Source organism: Caretta caretta, chromosome 6 (genome assembly GCF_965140235.1).
Source record: "Caretta caretta isolate rCarCar2 chromosome 6, rCarCar1.hap1, whole genome shotgun sequence".
Lineage (NCBI taxonomy): Eukaryota > Metazoa > Chordata > Testudines > Cheloniidae > Caretta > Caretta caretta.
The window spans coordinates 28,338,057-28,362,896 of NC_134211.1; the positions used below are offsets into that span (position 1 = coordinate 28,338,057).

Genomic DNA, 24,840 nt, shown 5'->3' on the forward strand with positions numbered 1-24,840 from the left:
GTTTATGCTCAAATAAATTGGTTAGTCTCTAAGGTGCAAAGTACTCCTTTTCTTTTTACCCATTTTGGTGTGATTCCAGCATGGGCCCAGAATTACAATAGCTGGTGTGCAGGCAGTCACTTGCCTGGGCAGAGCTGGTTGGGGAGGAGGGGGATCATGAGAGACAGCTGGGAAGAGGATGTGAGAAAGAGCCGCAGATGCTAGTCACATCACTTAATGCACCATTGGAAAGAGAGGGAGTAACATGATGATGAGGGCAGGATAAGAACCTGAATAAAAGGGCTAGGTACAGCACCTGCCTGCACTGGGCACTGATTTTCTTAGCTTGAGATTGGGGATGAGTAGCCAGCTCTCCCAGTGCCTGGGGGAGGATGGGTCTGACTCAGAGTGCTTGGTGGGGAAGGGGACGATCTCTCCTGGGCGCTTAGTCCTTTCCCAGAGGGAATCTGGGCTTTCTTTGGCCAACAGTTCTGGCCTGGGGCAGAGAGGACTGGAAAGATTTCCCCCAGAGAGCCCGAGCAGGCCCGGCGGAATGCAAAAATGTTTACAAACCAAACCCCGGCCCGTTTTCTCCACAGACCCCAGGCCTGCCCGGGACAGTGCAGAGGGGAGGAGATGCGGGGAGCCTGCTGCCCCTGCCTCCTTGGCGGGAGAGGGGAGGGGAAGGAAGGCGGCTCCTTTAAGGCCGGAGCTGCCGCTGCGCTCACGCCGCAGTAGCTGAGGCGAGGCCACCGGGGCGAAGCCTCCTCTTGGTTCCTTGGCTGCGATGCTGCCGCCGCCAGATGTTCCCGTAATCTCCAGCCTGCTCGTCCTGCAGCCTCAGCGGCTCCCATCCTAGCAGCTGCGGGGAGCGAGGCAGCCCCCCAGGAGCGGGCACGGTATCCCCCCCGCCGGCTGGCCTAGGGCCGACTGGGCAGCCAGACCCAAGGGCTCCGGGCCGGCGGGGAGCTGGGCGAGGCGCGCGCGGGGGGCCCCTCTCCCGCGGAGGGGACCCGCGCCCGCCTCTGCGGGGCGCAGCCCCCGGCGGCCTCTCCCATGCCTGGCGGGGCGCGCGCTCTGCCCCCGGGGCCGGGGCTCCGCACCGTGTCCCCCAGGTAATGCCGGGGAGAGAGGCCAGCGCCGCCGCGACCGTCTGCCTGCGTGTGGATGCGCCCCCGCCCCGTTCCCTGCGCGCCGCGTCCCGGCTCCTCCACCATGTCCTTGGCGTTCTGTGGCGATGAGAATAACTCGGCTGCCTACAACGTGGACAAAGGGGTGCTCAACAACGGCTGCTTTGTGGACGCGCTCAACGTGGTGCCGCACGTCTTCCTGCTCTTCATCACCTTCCCGATCCTCTTCATAGGTGAGTGCGGCTGCACGGCCCTGCTTGGGCTGCTCTGTTTGGGGGGGGGGTGTGTGTGTGTGGGGGGGTATTTATTGTTTTTCTGGCGGTCCCCGAGCTCTGCAGCCTGCCTAGCCTGCTCCATATCTCCAGGCAGGGAGCCTTTGCTTCCTTGCTTCAGCCATAGCATCTGTCTCTTCCTGGAGACCTCCGCACCTTGCCTTGCTGGATGGATCCACCCCCTGTAGTGTGCCTCGGGGCATTCCCCAGGAGCCCACCGCTCCTGGGTTGCAAAGCGCTAGCCTGGGGCTGAGCAGCTGGCACATGGGTCGGGGCAAAGATCGCGACTGGATGCATTTGACAGAGGAGTCTGACATTGTTGCCAGTCGCCTCTGAGCGGGTGGTTTGCAGTCGCTCATTCCAGACTGGCAGGAGAAGGGGAGAGCGAGTTTCTTGATGGAAAATCCTTCCCGGTTGAATTACACAGGAGCGATTTTCAGAAGCACTCCGCCTAAGTGCTCCTGTTGAAGTCAAAGGTAACATGTCCATTACTTCGGAAGGTGGAGGGCTTGGGTCTTGGTGAGCTTTTCTGAAAATCCCGTGTCGCTGCGGATTATTCAGCATGTTCACTGAAGCTACTAATGTTAACACAGTTTAGTTGACAGAAAGGGACACCCTTAAATGTTCATTAAGGACAGTTTGAATTACGCATATCCTACCAATGCGTTAGAGGAGCCTGAGGTACCCCAGTATAAACAGTGTAACTAATCAAGCTATCTGTACCAGTATAATCGTTTGTTGCTTCTGGACTAAACTGTTTAAACATTAATAGACAGCTAAAATGTTAAATGTTTAAAGTAATACTGACTAGATGCATATTTTTAGGATGACTTATCAATCAATCTTACATTAATTATTAAGAGTGAATGCTTCCATTAACACAAGTAGCTCAGATTTGCCTGTGATAAGGGGACTTTGGAAAATCATATAGACTACAAGAACTGGCCGCCTTTATGCAGGCAAAACTCCTCTTCAAGTACATTAAGTTAGTGGAAGTTTTCCCCATGTAAGGATTGAGTAGCAACTTCATAAGGACTCCAGAATTTTGCCCTGTGAGTTTTGTAAACTGAGGAAATAACAGAACAAGCTTACTGCTAAAATCAGAAAGCTACTGTTTTAGAGCAAATTGATTTCATATTGTCAAATAATACAGCCACTTCCTGAAAATTAAGCTATCTTAGCATGAATTTACTACCAGACATTATATTGGGGCTAATACACTTCTTCATTACTGGAACTATGAGTGTCAATTCTGCATAAATTTGTAAGTTACAGGAGTCAGTCACAACACAACACACAACCACAACATAATGTGTCAAAATAGATGTCCTTTGCTCACAAAAGCTCAAAACAGTCATTTGAGGAGCTATTTAACAGGAAATCTGTGCAGCATAAATGCCATGCTATGCTCTAGTATTTAACTTTCTTAAGAACTAAACATTACTGCTTTAATTTTTAAATTTAAGCAATGATATTTGTGAGCAAAGATGCCTGTCAAAAAGAAAAATTAATTACTTTATGAAATTTGTACTTTTTTCTAAGTTATATTGATCAAATTAATTGCACCGGATTTTATTATATATTAAAAATACTGGAATTTTTAAAAGATTTGGTTATAAATATTGTTTGAGATTATTTGGACTCATGGTATTAAATTTACTGGAAGATAGTTATATATTCTGTGTGCTTTTCGGCTTATATTCCATAATAAAGTTGTTACATAAGTCTCCAATCTTGCAAATACTTGCATAAATTTACTTGCATGAGTAGTCTCATTGATTTAAGTGGGTAGATTCATTTGAGTAAAGTTATAAACATGCAAGTGTTTATAGGATTAGGGTCTAAATGTGTCACTAGTTTGGGGGTTTTTTGGGGTTTTTTTTTTTCCTTTATACTTGGGCCCTACGCGCTACTATTTTTACAACTAAAACACCCAGTGTTGGTCTTGGAAGTGTTTAGTGCACAAGAAATGTAGGATCAGTCCCAATGTCACATTTTTATAGTGTAGTTGCACAGTGAGCGTCCTCACTTGTAACATTTTCCAACTCAGTTATTGCTTTTAAATATGAAAGAGAGAAAAGAGTTAGGTCAACATTTTTAGCTTAGAACATTTTCTCATTGGGGGGTTATGATTGCGCATAAAAATCCTCATGATGATTCTGCTTTTACATTTAGGATGGGGAAGTCAGAGTTCCAAAGTTCATATACATCATAGCACTTGGCTTCATTTTCCCGGCCACAATTTACGTTGGATCTTGACTTTCATCCTTTTGTTTGTGCTGGTGTGTGAAATAGCAGAGGGCATAGTGTCAGATGGGTAAGTGGATGCATAGTTCTTCTTGATAACACCAACTATCTTTGAAGGGTTTCAATGTAAGTACTACTCCCCTGTCTAAATTTTCATCTAAGCCATTTGGCTTGTTATAAACATATAATCTGTACTCATGGTGATTAACCTACAGACTTCGTATCAGAAATTCCATAGACCTTGCCAAGTATGTGCACACATAAAAATGGCCTGGCCTTGAATCATTTTTAGTTAAATTTAATGACACTATCATTCCAAAGGATAATCTTAGAAATATCCTGACAATTCAAGCAGATGGTGATGTTTTAATGAAATGTCTAAGGACCTGATCCCACAGTCCTTGCTCAGACAAAACTCCCATGTACAGGATTAGCTAATAAATGTTCCTCTATGAGCCAAGTTCTGCTTGCCTTGCTCAAAGGCTCATTGGACCTGATTCTCTTCTCACACATGTTTTACACTGGAGTAACTCCATTGACCTCAACAGAGTGCCACCAGTGTGTGAGAGAAAAGAATCAAGCCTAGTGCCTTCTTGCCTTGAGTGGAGCTATTCACGTTACTATGATGGGACCGAAGCCTATTCACTAAAGTTGAAATATAAAGAGAATGAAACATAAACTGGTTCTGTTCCAGTTGAAATCAATGTGTGTTCGACTTTATCCATTCATTGAGAGCAAGATTAGGAGTAGACTACTATACTAGCATATATATATTCTTATTTAATTCTACTATTCCTTTACCTATGACCTGAAATTTGGCATAAGAGTTTATGTAATAAAATATGAGAGAAATTTTCTGAATAAAGCAAGTCATATGAATCCTAGGAGTGCTTTATGGTACCAATAGTTATTTTGTTTTCTTTACCATAAGAGGCTGAGAGTATATATGTATAAACATCATGGACTGCATAGCAGTAGCCCTAGTTTAACTGAATTATATCTGTATCAGTTTTGCCCACTATTATTATATTTTATCTCCTTGTAATTATACATTAAACAGGAAATCCCTCAGCACCCAAAAAACATTTTAGAAAGAGCTTTTCTAATACTGATTTAACTTTTAATTATAAGGATGTGGAGACTTGAAGTAGAAAAATCCCCTTTTTAAGGTTATTCTTAAACTGACCCAGAACACTGCTGTTGAATAAAAAGTGCTTCCTGATGAAAATCAAAGCTCCTAACCATACTGGAGGACTGCCAGCCCACAATCACATCTCTGGAGCACTCGGCAGCTTAGCAAGTTGTTCTGTGAATAAAAACAGATTTTGTTCCTGTAGCAAAGAGACTCCTCATCTTCCTAAAATCAAAACAAGTCTTGCTGTTAAAAGCCCTCTTGATAGTAGTCGGGCTGTCAAAGGCTTTGGCAACCAGCAATAGACCCGTGCTACTGTGTTGTAATAATGGCTTAGTGATATGCTTATATAGTAGCATTCTTGCTGCTTGCTTCTATTTGTGAGTTATAGCAAAATACCTCCTACTCCTACAGCATTATCTGCTAAAACATGGAGTAACTGAAGAACTCTGCTGAAATCTGTGTAAAAAAGATGTGATCCCTAAAATATTGGCTTCTCACTGTTGGAATTCTACTCTGTTGTATAAAAATCTGCCCTTATTTATAAATTTAGTGGCATTAAAGTATCCACATGTCTTCCTATTACCAGTAGGGGTTACTTGTCATTAAGCAAAGCATTTAGGCCAAAGGTTGCCCATGTGACCTCATTTATGTCAATGTGTGTGAATTTCCCCAGATTATTCCTTTGGGGGCAGGATTTTGCGTTCCCCGTGCACAGACCCTAGGAATGAGCAGTGTTTCAATGCATGCCCTGTGCAATCTCTTGGAGGACAGAACCTTTGCACACTCAGCTCCAGCGACTTCGGTAGCCCGTTCAGGTCTCTGACAGTTCAGCTCTTTCCACCCCACCTCTACCCCATATGCATACCCTCCACTGCCTCTCGATTCCCTATATAAGGGAGGGGCAGAGGGAGCCAGAGAAGCATTCATTCTCAAGTGGGTTTTCCATTAGGATGGGGGATGAAGGTATACATCCTCCTGACTCTCCCACTCCTGGATTGTTCACAGACCTCTCACCTTGCATGTCCCCACCCTCACTTTAAGCAGCTCAGAACTGAGCCAGGCTGAATTGTAGCCCTTGCTTTCTGAGGAGCACAGGGCCTGCTTTGCCCTTACTACCTTGTGGGGAAAAGAGGAAATGGGGCTATGGCTCATCCAACTATCCGCCAGCTGGCAGAAATGTCTGACCAGTACTCTGAAGAGTAAACTGCACTGTCAGTGCAATTCTGCCTTAGTCCTGCATTGCAGGACTGTGTCTTCAAGGCATATTGTAATTCCCTGGTTATTTGGGTGGGTTGGTTTGTTTGTTGATTGTAATTGTTGAAAATGGAATGAGCTAGAATTTGTACAATTTCACTGTACACACACGACCTGACACAAAATATTTCTATAGATGGTGATTGAAATTTACGGATAAACAAAGTAAGAAAAATGCTGCTTGAGAATTTTTTGAGTTTGGGGATTTAAGGATATTTGCACTGTATATTTTGACGTGATTTTTGACCATGTATTTTAATGGTTATGAAGTTTTAACTTTTTGAATTTGTCTTTTGTTGTTAAATAATTGTCTGACCTTCTTCCATAATTTCCCACAACTGTGAAAATTTAAATTGAAAAAAAAATTTTAAACCCACAATTTTGCACATTTGTGAAAAATGTAAATGGTTAAAAATAAAAAATGCTTTAAACATTTTAATTATCTGTCAATTCTTAAGAGAGACTCAAATTCTGCCAAGCCTAATGATAAGTAAATAGAGAGGTGAATAACTGACAATTAAACCAGTGTATACTTAAATATATGATTAAGCTTTGTTTAGGGGTGGATGGCTGTGTATGTATGTGTGTGTATATGTAATTTTTGTTAATTTTTATTTTTAAGGGTCTCAGAATCCCGTCATTTGCACCTGTACATGCCAGCTGGTATGGCATTCTTGGCAGCCATCACATCTGTTGTTTACTATCATAACATAGAAACATCAAATTTTCCAAAGTTATTAATAGGTATGTTCCACAATACAGAAAGCTGTGGATGTGTGAATATGTTGCTCGTGTTATCTGTTAATTCTGTAACTAAGGTCTGACAGGTTCTGGCAGTAACTCATCATACTCTCATTCGGCTAGGTTTTTGCTTGCTTATTGGATAAAATTAAGCTATGTTTTGTTCTACTGGTTCCCATTATCAAACTTCAGTTCAAATGATATATGCTATTTTTATGCAACCTAAGCTTTCCAACACATTCAATTTCTGTGGGGTGCATAGTGTTTTCTTGGATGCATTGGGCCATGTGCTTTTGTACCTTAGATGGTAGGACAGAGTTGCAATTGTTACGACTGTAGTCTCAAAAGCCCAGGTGCTGACTAAACCAGCTTACTTAGTGTAATGTGTAATATAAAATAAAAAACTGTAATATACAATTATAGAGCATCAACAAGTGCTTTAAACAATATAAAAGTAGGTGTGGTCTGAAATGGGGGAGGAATCAGGGGAAACTGGTGCTGACACTGACCTTCAGCATTTTAACCTCTCCGTGCCTCAGTTTCCTTGTCAGTAAAATTCTCCTTTGTAAACTGCTTTCAGATCTTTTGAATAGGAAATATTGTATAAGCCCAAGTGTTACAATAATACTATGTATCTTACTGTGGAAACAAGGGTACATCCAAACTCTAAGTAGCTACAGAAAAGACACTACTGTTGGTAACCTTACATGCATGTAGGGTGCATTATATGAAGTATAGCAGTCGATTTCAGAGAAAGCCCATTTGAAAAAGGTGTAGGTGTGATAAATTAATCTCAGACTGCAAGAGGTTTGAAACTGCTCGTTATTTACTTACACATTTCCTGGCCCCCTGCTATGGCTGAAGGCATACAAGTAGGAGTGCAGTCCTACACAGCATCCCAGCAAGGTCTCTGTGAGTTCTAATTCTTTACACTTTTTTCAGAACATGGTTTTCATGCTGAAGAGCTTGCATGGTGTGTATCTGATTACTATGCCTATGTTTCACCGGTGGTTTTTTTTTTTTTTAATGCATTTTGTTTCTTTCATGCCAGGAACAGATGAGCCATTTCCACTGAAGTTAGTCTGTTATAATGCAAAAAAGTAGTAGGGGAGGGATTTCTTCTTCTTGAATAGAGATGTTAATATGAGCTGTCTGGGGCTTTGAATTACCCTTTTTCTATATTATAGGAGGCAAATTGTCAATTGGTGACTTCCCATGAGTCTTGAAAACATTTACAGAAAGAATCCATCTGAGATGGCGCTTCCCCAGAATGCAGCTCAGTAGCTATCATTTCCATTTCCATTTCATCTTAGCAAGTTCTTCTTTTACTATGGCAGACTTTTTTTCTATCTAAAATTACATTTCATTATAGCAATGTTTCAGGGATACTGAAAATCTGAAAGTCCCTTGTAATTCAAATAACATAGTTAGATATCAGCAGCAAATCCTCGGAGCAGGTTTTTCCAACCAGGACTCTAATAGAAAGGTGCACTGTGAACTGACTGAAGAGCACATTCATTGTTTCTTACTCATCATTAGAATAGCAGTAAGGGAAGTAACACTCCGCTTACCTGAAAAGAAGTAAAGCAGCACTTAAGTCAGCATTGGAACCCGTGGAAAGATTGATTTGCTGGTTAAAGTAAAAGCCAAAAACACAGACCAAGATTTTTTAATGTGACTAGCAATTTTGGTTTCCTCAAAAATTTGGAGGCCCAACTTGAGGTGCTGAAAAAGTGCCTAAGCACCCACCCTACGGAGGGGGAAAAAGGAACATAAGAATGGCCATACTGGTCAGACCAAAGGTCTATCTAGCCACTATCTTGTCTTCCAGCAGTGACCAATGCCAGGGAATGAACAGAACAGGTAATCAAGTGATCCATCCCTTGCCCATTTCCCAGCTTCTGGCAAAACAGAGGCTAGGGATACCATCCCTAGCCCTTGTAAGGTATCTCAAGTTGGGCATCTAAAATTACTAGTCTTTTTAAAAAAATGGCTTAAATATATATCCTCCCCTATTTTATGTATTTGTTTAGCCCTTTTGTATACACAACCTGCAGTCAGGTCTCAGCAGTGGAGCCACATGACACTCATAAGCACCACATGGAGTAGGTTGCACTGTTCAGGATCACATTAAAATAGATTTTTCTCCTACATAAGCTCCATTGGTGTGGGAGGAGGGAGTAAGAAAGAAACCTGTAACAAAGTACCTACGTTTTTTGTTTTTAAAGGTATTGGAGATCAGAGAGGAAAGCTGGAAGTAGAGGGGATGGAGAGGGAGGGTTGTAGGAGTTAAGTGCTTTAAACGGCCATCTTGATTCTTTGCTAGCAATAACTCAAATCCATATCCCATTCATTTTTAAGCTTGATTCCCCATGTAATTCCATGGTGAGTTCTGCTTATAATGGGATACAGTCAGGGGTGCCTCATTTATTACACCTGTTTTTCCAGGGCCTTTGTAAAGTGGTCCCATGATGCAACTGTGTCTTTTAAAAGTGTGTAAGGGGTAGTTGGGAGGAAGGGTGGGTAACATCTGGCTAGTGTTCTAAAAGCTGAACATCTTGGAGGACCTTGGCAGAAGTACAATTAAAGACACGACCCAAACCCCCAACGGGGTGAGCAATAGTCTGGATGCCGCAATGAGGTATGGCAAAGTTCAATCCTCTATGCTACTTACTGGATTTTGCCGTCCTAACTAATGTCAGTGGGGAATTTTGCAACAATATGCACCTTGGGAGCAAATCCATAGAATATCAGTAGCTCTGTCTTTCTCTTGATACCGTCCATCCATGATGTCCACCCCGGTCTAGAAAGAGCTTAGCAATCATTGCAATATTTTATTCAGTGTCAGTTTAAAGGCTGAAATTATTTTCTTTCTGCTAGCCAAGCCAAGGCCTGCACTAAACAGAGGGTTTTTTTCCAGAGCAGCAGAAATGGGTAGCAGATAGGATAATACTTTTTGTTTTTTATTTTAAACTATTCTGAAATTTAATCAAAGAACCTGCTTTTCTTCATCTCTGATTAGCATGGGGTAGAGAGAGAGAGAGAGGCTGTACTGAAATTGGGACACAACTCCATGTGTTGTGTTCCCTACATATATATTATTACCCCCACCTGTGCCACAATGATCTTTCTCTGTATGTTGCCTATAGAATCTTCATTTGACAAACTGCCAGTAAGACTTTTTAATGTAGGGCCTGTTCTTGCCCAAAGTTATCCAGTGATTTAATGGGGTGAGTAGGGGAAATACATTTCAGAGGAGGTGCTCATGCAGGATCAGTGGAGATGGGAAATGCAACATTCTGGGCTTGCTCAACATGTGCTTGCAGCTCTCCCACTCCCTTGAATGTTCTTCATGCTACAGGATCAGGTCTTTAGTCTTAAGTGTACAGCAGGCATAGTTTTTCCTAAATCCAGTTCCCATCTATTAGGGTCAAATCCTACTCTCAGTTGCATCTGTGCAAACCTATTGAAGGCAGTGGGATTGTACAGATGTAACCAAAGGCAGAATTTGGTCCAGAGCCTTTATTTCACTGATAATCGTATTAAAATGTATGTCATTAGAAGCAGGCACTATTCCCTACCTGCCCAACAAATGTAGTCCACACAGTATGAAAACCACAAACTCCTCTCTCTTCCTGACGTTTGATTAATTGGTAAAGCAAACAGAGATCATATAAAAATGAGTTCAAATCTTCTTCCCCAGGCTTGGCTGCCCCTAGGTCTCTTCTCTCTAGAGTGCAGGCACAGCAGTCCTGATAACCTCTCTGCATCCCTTAGAGCCAGGTGGGGTCAAGAGCCACCTGCTTTGAGTCCAAAGATTCCTTTTTCCTGGCAGGATAGACACCTGCTCGCAAGAATGGGGTGTTTCAGGCAAACACTGCCAGCTTGTTATGGTCAAAGAAGAAATTCAGTCACCCTGATTTTTTTTCATATTGTATAATGCAGTGTTTAATAATGCAGCACTGCTTCCGCATTCCCTCTGTTAAATCACTGAGAATGTAGTGCAGCTGGTTAGCCATTTTATACATAATCCCATTCCCCAAAGGGATCTTATATTCTGTTTTTGTGCAGTACCTAGCGCACAGATCCCATGGGAGGCCTCTGGAAGTACTTGACTAGTAATAATCATCATCATAATTAATAAAGCATTGAGGCTGTGGTTTTCAAAGGGGCCTAAGGGAGTTAGGTACCCAATTCTCATCAATAGTCAACAGGCTTTTTTGAAAATTGGAGTCTAAACAGTTAACAGACCAAAAGATCATCAAATTGCTAGATCACTTTCCTGTCATCTGATTGGGGGGGGGGGGTTGGTTTGGTTTTGCTATCATTGCTGCATCCCAGTGAGACATGTGAAGAAATAAATTTTTAAAGATCTCCTCTCTGTATACTCAACTGCACAAATTAATCATTAGCGGCTCTTAGACTGTTCTACTTTCAGTTTTAAATGTGACAGCATAGATTGACAGTGTGAGGCTAGATGATGATTTTATGCAGATGAGCAAATAAAGAGGAGATGTTTGAAATTATTTACTTAAGTATCAACCCCCTACATTGCAGCATGGCCATGAAGCAACATATCTTTGCAGTCCTTAATGTGAACAAATTATTTGGAACAATGTACAAAATATTAAGCTCATGATAAGTTTTAGAATGGGAGCACAAGAAGAGTAACCGAAAGAGGTATCTTTCACTGATAGATTTACCAAACCAATCTAATTTAATCCCTAGTGAAATAAATTAAAGCCTCCATTCTGCAACAGGATCCACATGAATGGACCCTTATGCCCATCCAGAGTCCCAGTGGAGCTCCACCCAGGTTCAGGGTACCATCTACACCAGTGGTTTTCAAACTTGTTTTTTCTGGCGACCCAGTTGAAGAAAATTGTCGATGCCCATGACGCAATGGAGCTGGGGATGAGAGGTTTGGGAAGAGCTCAGGTTTGGGGTGTGGGAAGGGCTCAGGGTTGGGGCAGAGGGTTGGGGTGTGGGGGCAAGGGCTGCAGGATGGGGCTAGAAATGAGGGGTTCAGGGTGTGGGAGGGGGCTGTGGGCTGGGGGAAGGGTGCAGGAGGGGGTCAGGGCTCTGCGCTGGGGGTGCAGGCTCTGGGGTGGGGCCGGGGGTGAAGGCTTTGGGGTGCAGGAGGGGCCTCTGGGTTTGGGGGAGCTCAAGGCTGGGGTAGGAGATTAGGGCACGGGGGTGGGGTTTGGGCTTACCTGCTGCAGCTCCCATTCACCAGCGCAGTGGGGGCGCTAAGGCGCACCAGAAGCGGCCAGCAGCAGGTCCAGCTCCTAGACGGAGGTGCACAAGCAGCTCCGCCCAGCTCTCGCCCACAGGCATCCACCCCGCCCCCCGCCAGCTCCCATTGGTTGGGAACTGGCCAATGGGAGTGCGGAGCCAGTGCTCGGGGCGGGGGGCAGCATGTGGAGCCCCATGGCGCTCCCCTGCCTAGGAGCCAGACCTGCTGCCGGCCGCTTCTGGGGTGCAGCGTGCTGTCAGAACAGGTAGGGTCTAGCCTGCCTTAGCGGGGCAGTACTGCCAACCAGAATCTTAATGACCCGGTCAGCGGTGCTGACCAGTGCCTTACCGTACACAACCTAATACTGGGTCGAGACCCGCAGTTTGAAAACCACTGATCTACACAGATTAGATTGCAGGGTCAGGCCCTAAATTTGCAAATAGTTCTTGGAGGTTAACAGAACCAAAAGCTGGGGCTTATAGGGCTTGATCCAAAGTCTACTGAAATCCATAGAAAAACTGAAGATGCCAGTAGGATTTTGATAAGGCCCATAGGGAACTAATCAGGCTAAATTTGGTTGCTGTCTAGATTGTGTTGCAAAATGGGAACACATTAGGGATACAGTTTTAATAGCACAAATTGGAGTGCCACATTCATAAATGTATTCTGTCTTGTTCTGGAAAATATTATATATAAATTGAAAACCCCCTTTTTCTCAATATTACAGACTATGTAACAGAATTATAGTGTCTAATCATGATGTTTAACAGCTACAAAAACACATATTTGCCTTTACAGATTTAAAAATTAGACCTAAAAACAAGGATAAGATTTGGATGACATTTGGAGTTTTCCTGAGTAGGGAGCATTAAATTGGGAGGCACAGGGGGAATATATTTTATTAATAGAGTACTAGTTCACTTGTATTCATAGCAGAAGGGCTAAGTCACTGTCCCTGACAGTAATCTGGTTCACTAATTACTATCACTACTTGGCTGTTACTCCTAATTTATTCCCTCAGAATTAGATTATTGTCTTGTAAAATGGAACATCCTTCCTCTTTCCCTTAAACAATGCCTAATTCACAGGACTTCTCTCTAAACAGACACCGTATAGTTCATTAATCCCTGCTTACTTAAATGCCTGGTCTTGCAGATCTTGTGGGCATGTTACTCTCACGCAACTCCCTGTAACTCATCAGCAGGAATTTTGGGCATTCAGCAACTGGATGAACCAATAGATGAAGATGTGAGAAAATGTGAACATAGAAGAAATGAGCTGAGAAAGAGGAAGACTAGAGAGGAAAGATGTCTTGTGGTTAAGGCGCTGGACTGGCTCCAATTCCCAGCTCTGCTACAGATTTCCTGTGTGATCTTAAGCAAGTAATTTAATCTCTCTGGGTATGTCTACACTGCAATTAAAAACCCACGGCTGGCCTGTGCCAGATGACTCAGGCTCACAAGGCTTGGGCTCGGGGGCTGTTTAACTGCAGTGTAGATATTCGGGCTGATGCTGGAGCCCAGACTGTGGGACCCTGCGAGGGGGGAGGGTTCCAGAGCTCAGGCTGCAGCCTAAACCCGGACGTCTACACTGAAGTTAAATAGCCCCTTAGCCCAAGCCACACGAGCCCAAGTCAGCTGGCATAGGCCAGCCACAGGTGTCTAATTGCAGTGTAGACATACTCTCTGCCTTATTTCCCCACATATAAAATGGGGATCATAACACATTTTTTCCCACTCTTTCTGTGTCTTGTCTATTTAGACTGTAAGTTCTTAGAGGCAGACACTGTTTCTTACCATGTGTTTGTACAACCTATTACCTCATGATGTTAGGGTTAGAACCTTCTAAGACAACACAGCTGACCTGCTCAGGTAAAATACAAACGTTTTACTTGACAAGAACAGCTTTGTCAAATTTATCCTGTAATTAGGAAAATTGGTCACATAGACTTGTACTTTAATTCCCAATAGAAGAATGGCCTTATTTGCTAATACAGTTACTCTAAATTGATATTTCTATTATTTTTAAAAGGGGTGCCCTCAGTTGATGATACTTTACATAGCACCCTACATTTATATAATGCTTTTAAAACATTCTCCACCCCAAAGGGATTACAATGTGAGATAATTTAGACAAAACAAGAGGGAGCAATAGTGCAGATTAAGCAAGGAAGTTAAGAGTAGAACAAGGTATAAAGTATTGCAAGAAGAAGTGGATTTTAAAGAGGGATCTGAAAGAGGAAAGACAGGGACACATGGCAGACAAGGAGTAGGAGATTTTCCAAGTGTAGGGGTCAATTTGAAAGAAGTAAGCAGATGGTTGTGAGTGGAGAGATCATTAAAGAGACAGAATTGAACCAAGAGGAAGAATAGCAGGAAATAGTAGCAGAGATGTAGGTAAGGGTGAGATTATGCAGAGCCCTGAAGTTGAGACAGAGACTGAACTTGATTCAGTAAGTGTTGGGAAGCCAGTGAGGGGCTTCAAGGAAGGGGTGACCTGATCCTGTAAGCAGGAGAGAAACACATGGCCCTCCCACCCCATTCTGCCCTGAGTTACACTAGCCACCAAAGGCTAGTCCTGAAGATCTTACCATATATGGGCTTTTTTCTTACACTTTAACCTGATCCTACTATAGGAAGATCAGGTTTCCCTGACAACAGTCATTCCCTTGTAACAGCTGTTCGTAATATTGATCATGAAGTTTGATAAGTAATTGTAGCCCCTGGAAGTTCTGTCTTGATGAAATACAGAGCTTCCATTGTCTTGTAGCAGTAATATAAACTCTACAGGTGCCCCCTGTGATAGGGTTACACCTATTCCCATTGAAATAAATGGTTGCTTTATCGTTCACTTCAGTGAAAGTGGGATTGGAGACCATGGGCCAGATCACGGCCCCAGGTTCTGTTAATGCAGGGGATTCTCCACATACGGATCTCAATCCTGCACAGAAAATGTGATCAGATGGACCTAAATCTCCATCCCTCTCCCCTTGCTGAGATATCTCAGAGTGCCTTGTCCTTCTGTGGATTGCTTAAGATTTACATGGATCCCCTGGGGACCATCCAGCTTTCTGATGAAGCCTCACAGTTGATTCTGCCTGGGGTGGCAACAAACCCCTCTGCCCCCCAGCCTTGCAACAGGAGAATTGGAGAGAATGCTGCAAATGGATACTCTCAGCATTTTCCTCCCCATACAGTTCTACTGTCAGAGTGAACAATCCAATTTGATATTATTAAATATATAAAACCAAATGTGGGGTCAACCTCTGGCTCATCCTACTCAGTTAATGAATCCAATTGATGCTAGTGAGACTACTCCCAGAAGAGCTGGCTCGTGACATAGTGAATGACATGAAATAAACTCCTGATTGGGGTTTCAGTGTCACCAGAGCCTCTTGGTGGAATTATTTGTCTATAGATGGCTACAGCCTGAGTACACTTGAATAGAAAATGCTCTGTGAACATCAATATTCCTCAAAAGTTGTAGTTTCCTACTCACGTGCCATTTTCCTTCTTTTATTTGCTTTTGTATTCTGTGTTATAAACTGTGTTGCATGGAATTTGCATAGTACACACGCACTGAGGAAAGCAGCAATGTTAGGGGGAAATTTTGCTCTCAGGACTATTTGGTGGCTTTTATCTTTTACATCAAGTAGAGTTCCACACAGGTAAGGAAAGCAGAATATCTAGGTCAACATTCAAACCAAACACTGTGGATTCCCCAGAATCCAAAACCTTTGGGGTTGGGCCCCTTGGCCTCCTCCACTGAAACAGCATCACTCCCTTGGAGGGACTGATACAGGCATAGCTTTACAAGCGGATGGAAATTTCCACCAGCAGATCCTCCTGCAAAATTTTCCATGGTCTTACTGAATGTAATGGGAGCAGGATCACATTCTTGGAAACTGAATTGGTTGCCATTTTGATAGGAGAAAGAGCACTGTCTAGTTTCATGCATGCTTGTCATTTCCCTTCTGCATAACCATTTAACAAAGTCTTCTAATTTTGTCTAAAATAAATTCTTTCCACAATCAGTACTGACTAATGTTTGTTGTTTTTATTTATTTATTTATTGGCAGCCTTGCTGTTCTACTGGACCTTAGCTTTTATAACCAAAACTATCAAATTTGTAAAGTTCTGTGATAATGGGGTTGGATTTTCTCAGCTTCGATTTTGCCTCACGGGACTTCTGGTTATTCTATATGGAATGCTACTAGCTGTAGAAATTAATGTCATCAGGGTGAGGGTAAGTTAAATTTCCAGGTAATTCTCATTTGTTTCTTCCTTTTCTTTTATCTGGCTGCCAAATGTAAAAACAAAATCAGTCTGAAATAGAGACCTATTTGAAAACCAAACACTTGAGTAATGTAATTAAGCCAAATTCATCTTTATTGCAAACTCCTTTGACTCCACTGCATTGGCAATTCAGAATGAATTTCCTCCATTTTGTTCTGAAAAGGTGTTTTTTATATGACTGACAACTTCAGTTTTCAGAAATCATTAATCTTCATAAAGGGAAAGATACAGTGAAATGGATAGTCCGTTCTATCAGAAAACAATAGTCAGTGATACCCACACAGAGTATCTGTTGTTTTCCAGTCTCTAAGATCACACACAATGTGATTTTTTTAAAATTATTATTAATATCATTTTATTATTATCATGGTGCTAGAGCAAATCCACTCGTCTCTGGTTATTTCCTCTTTGCTATGGCCACAATCAGAATCCCTATTAATAGATGGCTTTGGAGATTGCTACATGGAATACAATCCAAAATGCCTTATCGCTTCCCTCACAGACAGTGTAGATCAGACTATGGGAAGTTAAATATTAATCTCACGACTGACAACTGTTGTGTCAGCTCATGAAATAATGAGACTCAGCTGTGATACCAGAAGGACCTTTCTTTTAAATATGATTCTTTTTATATAACTTTATAATCTAATGATATTTAATTAGATAGTCTCCCTTGTGGCCCCAACATTTTCTATCAAATGAACCACTAAAATGATCAGCCATTGCTTAGTTTTGTTTTTTTCAGTTTCATATTTCTTTAGAGTAAATAATTAAAAGATGTTACTTTTTACATGTGACTTGAACTAACCAATAATATAGCATCATTCCAAGCTTTGAGGCAAAAAGTGCCTTTCTTCTGGCAACTAAGAATATGAATGATTGAAGGCAAGCAGATCAGAAGCAAAACACAGCACAGGGATTGTAGTTTTTAATCAAGAGTTAAATAGAATGTTCAGTTTGTCACTCCTATTGATTTGTTGGAAAAAATCCCTCCACGGCAGCCAGGAGTGAAAGTTATTTTAAATGATCACTGGACTGAATTTCCAGTAAAATCCTTATTAGAAATGGAAGTAGAAAGCAAGTAGTGAAAAGTCATTTTCCCTGCTCCCAGAAATGCCTATTTTCTGGGAAGAAAATAAATTGCAGCAACAAACTGAAATCAGGTTAAATAAGGCTTAATTGTAAACACAGAATTATTGTTGCTGAATATGATGCAAGGAAGTGGGGCTTCAGGCCACTAGCTCGCAGTCAATTTCAAGCCCTGAATGGATCTGTTAAATAAATTTACCTATCTGCATAGATCTATGTTGTTAGATAAAGGGAAAAACCTGAAGTACATTAACTAAATTCTCCTCTCGCTTACACCCATTTAACCTTGTTGATTTTTCTGGGGTTGCATGGGATTTAATTAAATACAGAATTTTAATCAATATGGCTTTACATAATTAACTACAACCCTACAGTGTATTAAATTCCATGTTAATAAATATTGTAGGAGCAAGTGATGGGCCATATCATGTCATCTTTGTCTGAGCAGAACTCCCTAGTGATAGTACTACAAGATATTTTTAAATATGGTACACTGTACAAGAGCTTTGATCCTTGCAGCATGAAACATCATAGTCTAGGTGCTTGATCTTTCTCCCATTTAAGTCAATGGAAATATTTGCTAGTGCCCTGGCAATCTAATTTTAATGGTTCTCTATGAAAGTTTGCAGGGGATGCCTGGGTGTTGTACTATGCAGTTTGCAGCATTGGACAGAATAATCTTCAATGTAGATTTTAACATAAAATATTGCAAATATTCACTGAGCTTTAATATATTTTCCCAGTGCAGGATTAAATTCACAGGCAAATTTTGATCTTTGTGTGGGCTTCATTTAGAGCTTGAATATCTTTCTCCTTTTTAGGCTGGAATTTTCAAAGTAATTTACGGAATAAGTACCCAAATTTGACTGAAATTCATAGGAGTAGGGAGCCTAATTTCATTAGCCTATTTGCAAATACCAGTCATACACTTGGTGGCTATCTATTCCTCCTGAAAAATCACAGGCATTTCTATTATCTCAGTATCCCCTTCCACACAGATTTGTCTTTTTCTTTTCCATGTACTTGATGTGATTCTTTGTGGGCTTTTTGGATTTCAGAGATATGTTTTCTTCAAAACCCCCAAAGAGGTTAAGCCCCCCGAGGATCTTCAGGATCTTGGAGTTCGGTTCCTACAGCCCTTTGTGAATCTGCTGTCCAAAGGAACATACTGGTGGATGAATACTTTCATCAAGACCGCCCATAAAAAGCCAATAGACTTGAAAGCCATAGGCAAGCTGCCTATTGCCATGAGAGCTCTGACAAATTACATTCGCCTTAATGAGGCTTTTGAAGCACAAAAGGTATTAGGGGAAAAAAAGAGGAGTGGGATTATCTACAAATGTTTGTGCTGTTTACACATTGCTTAAAATACCTCATTACTTTTTTGATAGTAACCGTATAAAGTCATATAAAAATATAAAGTGGAAACATGGTAGGTATTAAGAGCCTGGTTTGCGTAAAGCTAGGCATGCTGCTGGGTGCCTAATTTGTATGTGCACCTTTTGTATTTACAGTGGTTTTTGTGCATGATTACATCCAGATGTTCACATAAATGGTTATTTGCATGTGCAAATGCTTGGTTTGCATCTACAATTATGGAAATATAGTTGTTTGCACAACTATGGATTATACTTTTGTGAAGATGGTTAACTTGCCTCTTAATAAGAACCTAAAATAAGTTTGACTAATCTTACAGGGGCTTTATAGGAGTAATTTTTATTGAGATCAGTGGGAGTTTTCCTGAGAGAGTGTTCAGGATTGAGCATGAAATGAACTAGCCTGGTGGTCTTCACTTAAGACCACTACCTGCCCTTATATGTATGTGCAGTGGAATAAGAGGTAGTTAGGAGACTCCCTCCCTATTTGTGTGCAGCCTGTTTAAGGGCAGCATTCCAGGCTTGACCTCAGTGGAGAACAGGAACTGCTTCCTCCCTACTCCTTTGGCATCCAGTAAGGAGCAGAGAGGAGGAATAGGCCAATTCTACCACTATCAAGCTAATTCACACCATGTAGCAGTGGGCAAACTGAGAGGAATTCTACCTCTTTAAGACAGAACCCCTCTCATTGCTCCCTATAGATTTATGCAATGCAATTTATGCCAGTCTCACTATAGACTATGTGCAATTTGCACAAATTCCCCCTATATTTTTAGCACAAAATGGCTTTTACAACACTACGTTGTAGAACCATTGTGTTACTGTTCACTGTGCAACTCGTAAGCCAAATCAGCATAAGTGGGTCTTGTGGCTACCCATTCTTAGTCTTCCTGTTTAACTAGAGAAAATTTCCCCTCCTCTTTGGCACAAGGCCAAGAGTACAGCTGCTTGAAAATTTTCCAGTGAAATGTTTTGCTATCAAATAATTTTGTTTTGACAAAATTGAAACTTTGCTCAAAAACATATTGATGTCAACAAAATTTTGTTTTGGGGGAAAAAATAATAATGAAGCATTCTGATAAGGCTGAAATAGAATGCTTCATTATTTTTTCCCAAAACAAACTTTTTTTAAAATGGAATGTTCCAATTTTTTTGTTTAGCAATTTATACTATAAATTTAAAAGTCTAAATTGAAATGAAATGATTTAAAAAAATAATTTGTGGTCAAACTTCATTCCATGGGAAATTTTTTTATGTTCATTCTGATTCAGAACAAAAATACAATTTTTAAATTTCAGAGTAGCAGCCGTGTTAGTCTGTATTCGCAAAAAGAAAAGGCGTACTTGTGGCACCTTAGAGACTAACAAATTTATTTGAGCATAAGCTTTCGTGAGCTACAGCTTGCTTCATCGGATACATTCAGTGGAAAATACAGTGGGGAGATTTATATACATAGAGAACATGAAACAATGGGTGTTACCATACACACTGTAACAAGAGTGATCACTTAAGGTGAGCTATTACCAGCAGGAGAGTGTCGGCAGGGGAAGGGAGAACCTTTTGTCGTGATGATCAAGGTGGGCCATTTCCAGCAGTTGACAAGAACGTCTGAGGAACAGTGGGGGGATGGGGATAAACATGGGGGAAATAGTTTTACTTTGTGTAATGATCCATCCACTCCCAGTCTCTCTTCAAGCCTAAGTTAATTGTATCCAGTTTGCAAATTAATTCCAATTCAGCAGTCTCTCGATGGAGTCTGTTTTTGAAGTTTTTTTGTTGAAGAATTTTTAAATTGTGGATTTTCCCATGAAACAGAATTCTAGTTCCTGCCCAGCTCTAGCCCAGAGGTTACTGCTTATCAAATCAATATTCTGAATCATCTACTCTCAAGGCTCATTTTTAAAATTTAAAATATCAATTGTATTTACATATTGTAATGTTTATATAACCTTCTTTTTATTTATTTTTTTTTAATTCTGGGCAGGACAAAAGGTCTCCATATCCACAAGGATCCAAATCAATTTGGTGTGCTCTCTGCTGTGCATTTGGGAGACCACTAGTTCTCAGCAGCACTTTCCGTATTCTGGCTGACTTGCTTGGGTTTGCTGGTCCCCTCTGTATCTCTGGGATTGTTCACCACGTTGGAAAAGGAAATAACACCATCCGTCCACAGGTACTACCTAGAATATCTTAACAAAGAGCCTGATCCAAAGCCTACTAAAACTAATTGGAATATTTCAGTTGACTTCCCTGGGTTTTGGATCAGGCCCTAAGTGAACATATAGAGGTTGGCCTCTGACACAAACAGAACGCTACTCCTGAAGTGTGTTTTGATTACTCATTTGGAATTTTCTATTTATGATCATTATTTGTACACTTGTGATGCCAAGAATGTACTAGGTGCTGTCCACACACATAAGACGTCTAGGGCCCTACTTCAGGAAAGCATCTCTATTCCAGACAGTGCTTAAGCACATACGTAAGTCCCCTTGAAGGACTTAAATATATGCTTGAAGTTAAGTATGTGGTTAAGTGCTTTCTTGACCTGGAGCATCAGTGCCTGCCCTGGTGACCTTACGCTCTGAAAAGGGAGAAGTTTATTTTAAGGATGGGGGTCCAGTTTTTAAATTCTGACAACGTGGGCTATCTTAAAGGACTGAAGCAGCAGCAGGCTTTTATCCTAAAACCAAAGGACAAAGTAATTTGAGCTATGACAAAGAGTTTCCATCAGAGTCTTGAGGGAGCTCATCTTTGAAAGGTCAACTATAAGAGACTTAGACGATGCTATCCAAGGGAATAATATCCAAGAAAAAAAGACTTCATTCTTGATTATTCTCAGGAACAAAAGCACAATGAGCATTTTCACATTATACTGCTAAGTCATTTCTAGGAAAGGATCATTATTTGTGCTATTCGCTGATTTTTTTTTCTTTTTTAATATAACATTGTTTCCTGTAAGGGCCTGATCTAAATCCCATTGACTCCAATGTACTTTGGATCAGGCCTCAAACTAAATATTAAAATGTATTGCATGTGTTGGAGAGGCGAGATTTTTGACAAAGTTTTTAAGCTTAGAAACAATCATTCATTTATCCAACAACAGTCCTTTATCTTGTGCTTATCCTAATTGGAAACAATAAACAACAAATTCAGTGGAAGACAGTAAAACAGCAGCCAATGCAAATGAAAATAACAGATAATAGGGAAAGATTGTTGAAATTGCTGCAAAATGTTATGGAGAATCTTGGGATTGGTCCTGCTTTGAGCAGGGGGTTGGACTAGATGCAGGGCCAGCTCCAACGTTTTTGCCACCCCAAGCGGCAAAAAAAACAAGCCAAAAAAACCTTGCCGAGGCGGAGTGATGGTGCGGCCGCCGAATTGCCGCCGGGGACCGAAGAAGAGTCGTGTCCCTGCCGCCGAGCACGAAACACACTGTGACGGAGCTGCCGCCAAGAGCAGATTGCCGCCCCAGCACCCGACCTCCTGCCGCCCCTTTACATTTGCCACCCCAAGCACCTGCTTGGTTCGCTGGTGCCTGGAGCTGGCACTGGCTAGAGGACCTCCTGAGGTCCCTTCGAACCCTGATGTTGCTAAGATTTTGTCACAGATATGTTTAGTAAAAGTCACGGACAGGTTATGGGCAACAATGAAAAATTCATGGAAGCCTGTAACCTGTCCCTGACTTTTACCAAAAATATCAGTGACAAAATGGGGAGCCTGGGCAGCTGTGGGCACCCTGGAAACTCCAGGGGCCCGCACAACCCTGTGGGCTCCAAGCTCCAGGGGTCTCCCCCTATTGCCCACGGCTGCCGGAGAGCTGTGGGGGTCCCTGCCTCCGTAGGTGGCAGGGGACCCAGCAGCTCCCAGCTGGCACTGGCTGAAGTCACGGAGGTATTTGGAAGTAACAGATTCCATGACGTCCGTGACAAAATCACAGCCTTAATCATGAGCTGTGACTCTTGCTGACTTGCCTGGAATGAAGGCATTTATTGATTCTGCTCTGTTTAACTTCCCCTAACAAGCTTTGACTAATGATCCCCCCACACACACACCCCCCATGCAGAAATCTCAAGACTGGCCCTGATAAACTTGGAATGGAATCTCATCCAGCTGTGCTTGATAGCTTGACACGATCATTGGGTGCAACTGAGGGGCAGCCTCTGGGCTGTTCTAAATTATGCAAGTTAGGGGTCACCTGAATGCAATGGTCTCTGGTCATGCCCCCTTCACTGCCCAGTGGAAAGGGAAATGCAAAGTTTGAGGGAGTGGCATACAACTAGCTGTGCTAGCTTTATTCGAGCCGGGGATTCCCTCACATTGTGGGTATGCCTATTTAAGGCAGTTTTAAAGCCCCTTCTTGCCACCTTGCCATTGATCAAGATCTAGCCTGTAGACTTTGAGTGTTGTGGTAATGAAATATGGGCAAATTCTTGAGAACTTTTCTTCAAAAATGTAGTGAACAGAGTTAAACTTGTTTTGCAAAACCGCCAAGAGCATAGACAGCGCTGCTTTTTTTCTTTCTTTTTTTTTTTCTTTTTTTTTGTTGTTGTTGTGGCGGACTAGAGTTTTAAAAAAAATAACTTTTGTTATTGTAGTAGGGACAGTCCCTTGATAACTGTTCTCTTCAGCCCGGGAGGGGTATAGTCCTCTGAAGGTCTCAGCTGCTTTGAGGTCCCTATCTTTCCCCAGGGTAACAGCTGGCTCTTGGTAGCCAGGCTCTGGCTCTTTTCTACCCTTGCTTGGAAATGGCTCAGTAAGCAGGGTTCCTTCTCACCTGTCTGTTTTTCTGCCACTCTTTCTGTAGCCAGACTAGTTGTTTTCCTTATTTTCTCATGAAGGTTACGGATTCTCTTTCTCACTCTATGCACAAGAGCATCTGCTCCCCTCTCTCAATAGAGACCTGGGTTAGGTCCAGACAGCTGCCACTTTTCTGGGGCTGCCTCCTGTTTGGCTCATCTCTTTACCTCCTCCCCTCCCCCTCCCCCCAATCCAAATTCTGCTTGAATTCCATGTTCTCTTTTCACAAAGGGAGGGTGCTGATCAGACATCATGATTCTTCAGCTGTCCTTTTGGAACATCTGACCCCAACCTCATCATGCGTGTGGGTCAAAGAGCCTCTAGTTGCTACTTTTCCTTGTCAGAGTCCGAGGTGAGAGAGGAACCCAAGGGGTAACAAAAGCAAAATATGAAGGAATTCATTTTCCAGTATAATCAACAGTTCAGGTATAGACTGTTCCCCATCTTATCCATAGTTCACTTTTTGTATACTATTAATAAAAGTGAGATAAACAAACTTCTGTTCCAAACTTAGAGCTTCTTTTATTTATTAATGAAATCCTTAAATCTTTTTTGGTGGGTGGGCTAAAGCTGCAAGTTGAGAATGCCCATGCCAACAGCTGCCTGGAGTGCAAATGAATGAAGCCGGTTGGTCCACTGTCCCACTATGGACCATGAAAGACTGCATGATAGGATCTTGCCTTTGGTACAATGATGCCCAGAGAAGCTTTCTCTTTTCATTAGGCCTGGCTTTCACATAGCTTCACTGCCAAAACAGCAATTGGACTTCAACTGTGAAAATTGCTTTTAGCTCTTGCAAAATAACAAGAAATGTCTTTCAATTCAAGCTGTATGTAAATAAACCAATATACTAAGAGAAACCTGCATGTGCCTAGGTCTGTTATGGAAAAGCTTTTATGTGTGATTTTCCTTGCAACAGGAACAGAGCTGGTACTAGATATAAGCAGACTAAGCCATTGCTTGGGTCCCCGAGCAGCTCAAGGGAGCCCCCATTCACTTTTTATAATAACTTGTCTATTTTAGTATTGGGAGAGGCCCCCCCCAGTATTCCTGCTTAAGGTCCCCAATAAGCTAGCACCGCCGCTGAATGGAAAACCTCTTTATTTGTAAAGGGTAAATACCTTTATTAATAGTTTGCTCCTGGGAATGTAGGAAATGTTTTAGCTGTGGGAAAACAAAGATGGAGAAACCTTTTAGAAAACAATCTTATGAAGATAAGGATAATTTGGGGGTGGAGGGGAGGAGAAGTTTGTCTATGAAGGGCCAGATTCTGTCTCAGTTTCAAATCT

The 24,840-nt window shown here is 42.0% G+C and overlaps 1 protein-coding gene across 12 annotated transcripts in view; it reads left to right on the forward strand.

Annotated features, from left to right (window-relative positions):
* Window positions 1-992: 992 nt before the first annotated feature.
* The window catches only part of ABCC8 (ATP binding cassette subfamily C member 8), a 139,864-nt gene continuing 116,016 nt past the window's right edge, over window positions 993-24,840 (forward strand). For 4 of the 12 annotated variants that reach the window (XM_075129356.1, XM_075129357.1, XM_075129358.1 and 1 more), the window contains exons 1-6: window positions 1,032-1,342; window positions 3,557-3,698; window positions 6,640-6,761; window positions 16,073-16,239; window positions 18,437-18,679; window positions 20,739-20,927. In XM_075129356.1, the coding sequence (XP_074985457.1) occupies window positions 1,147-1,342; window positions 3,557-3,698; window positions 6,640-6,761; window positions 16,073-16,239; window positions 18,437-18,679; window positions 20,739-20,927 (1,059 nt within the window). In that variant the 5' untranslated portion in view covers window positions 1,032-1,146. Of the gene's footprint in view, window positions 1,343-1,558; window positions 1,858-3,556; window positions 3,699-6,638; window positions 6,762-16,072; window positions 16,240-18,436; window positions 18,680-20,738; window positions 20,928-24,840 lie in introns of those variants that run through there. The other 8 variants (XR_012668890.1, XR_012668889.1, XM_075129362.1 and 5 more) reach the window with 6 other exon arrangements.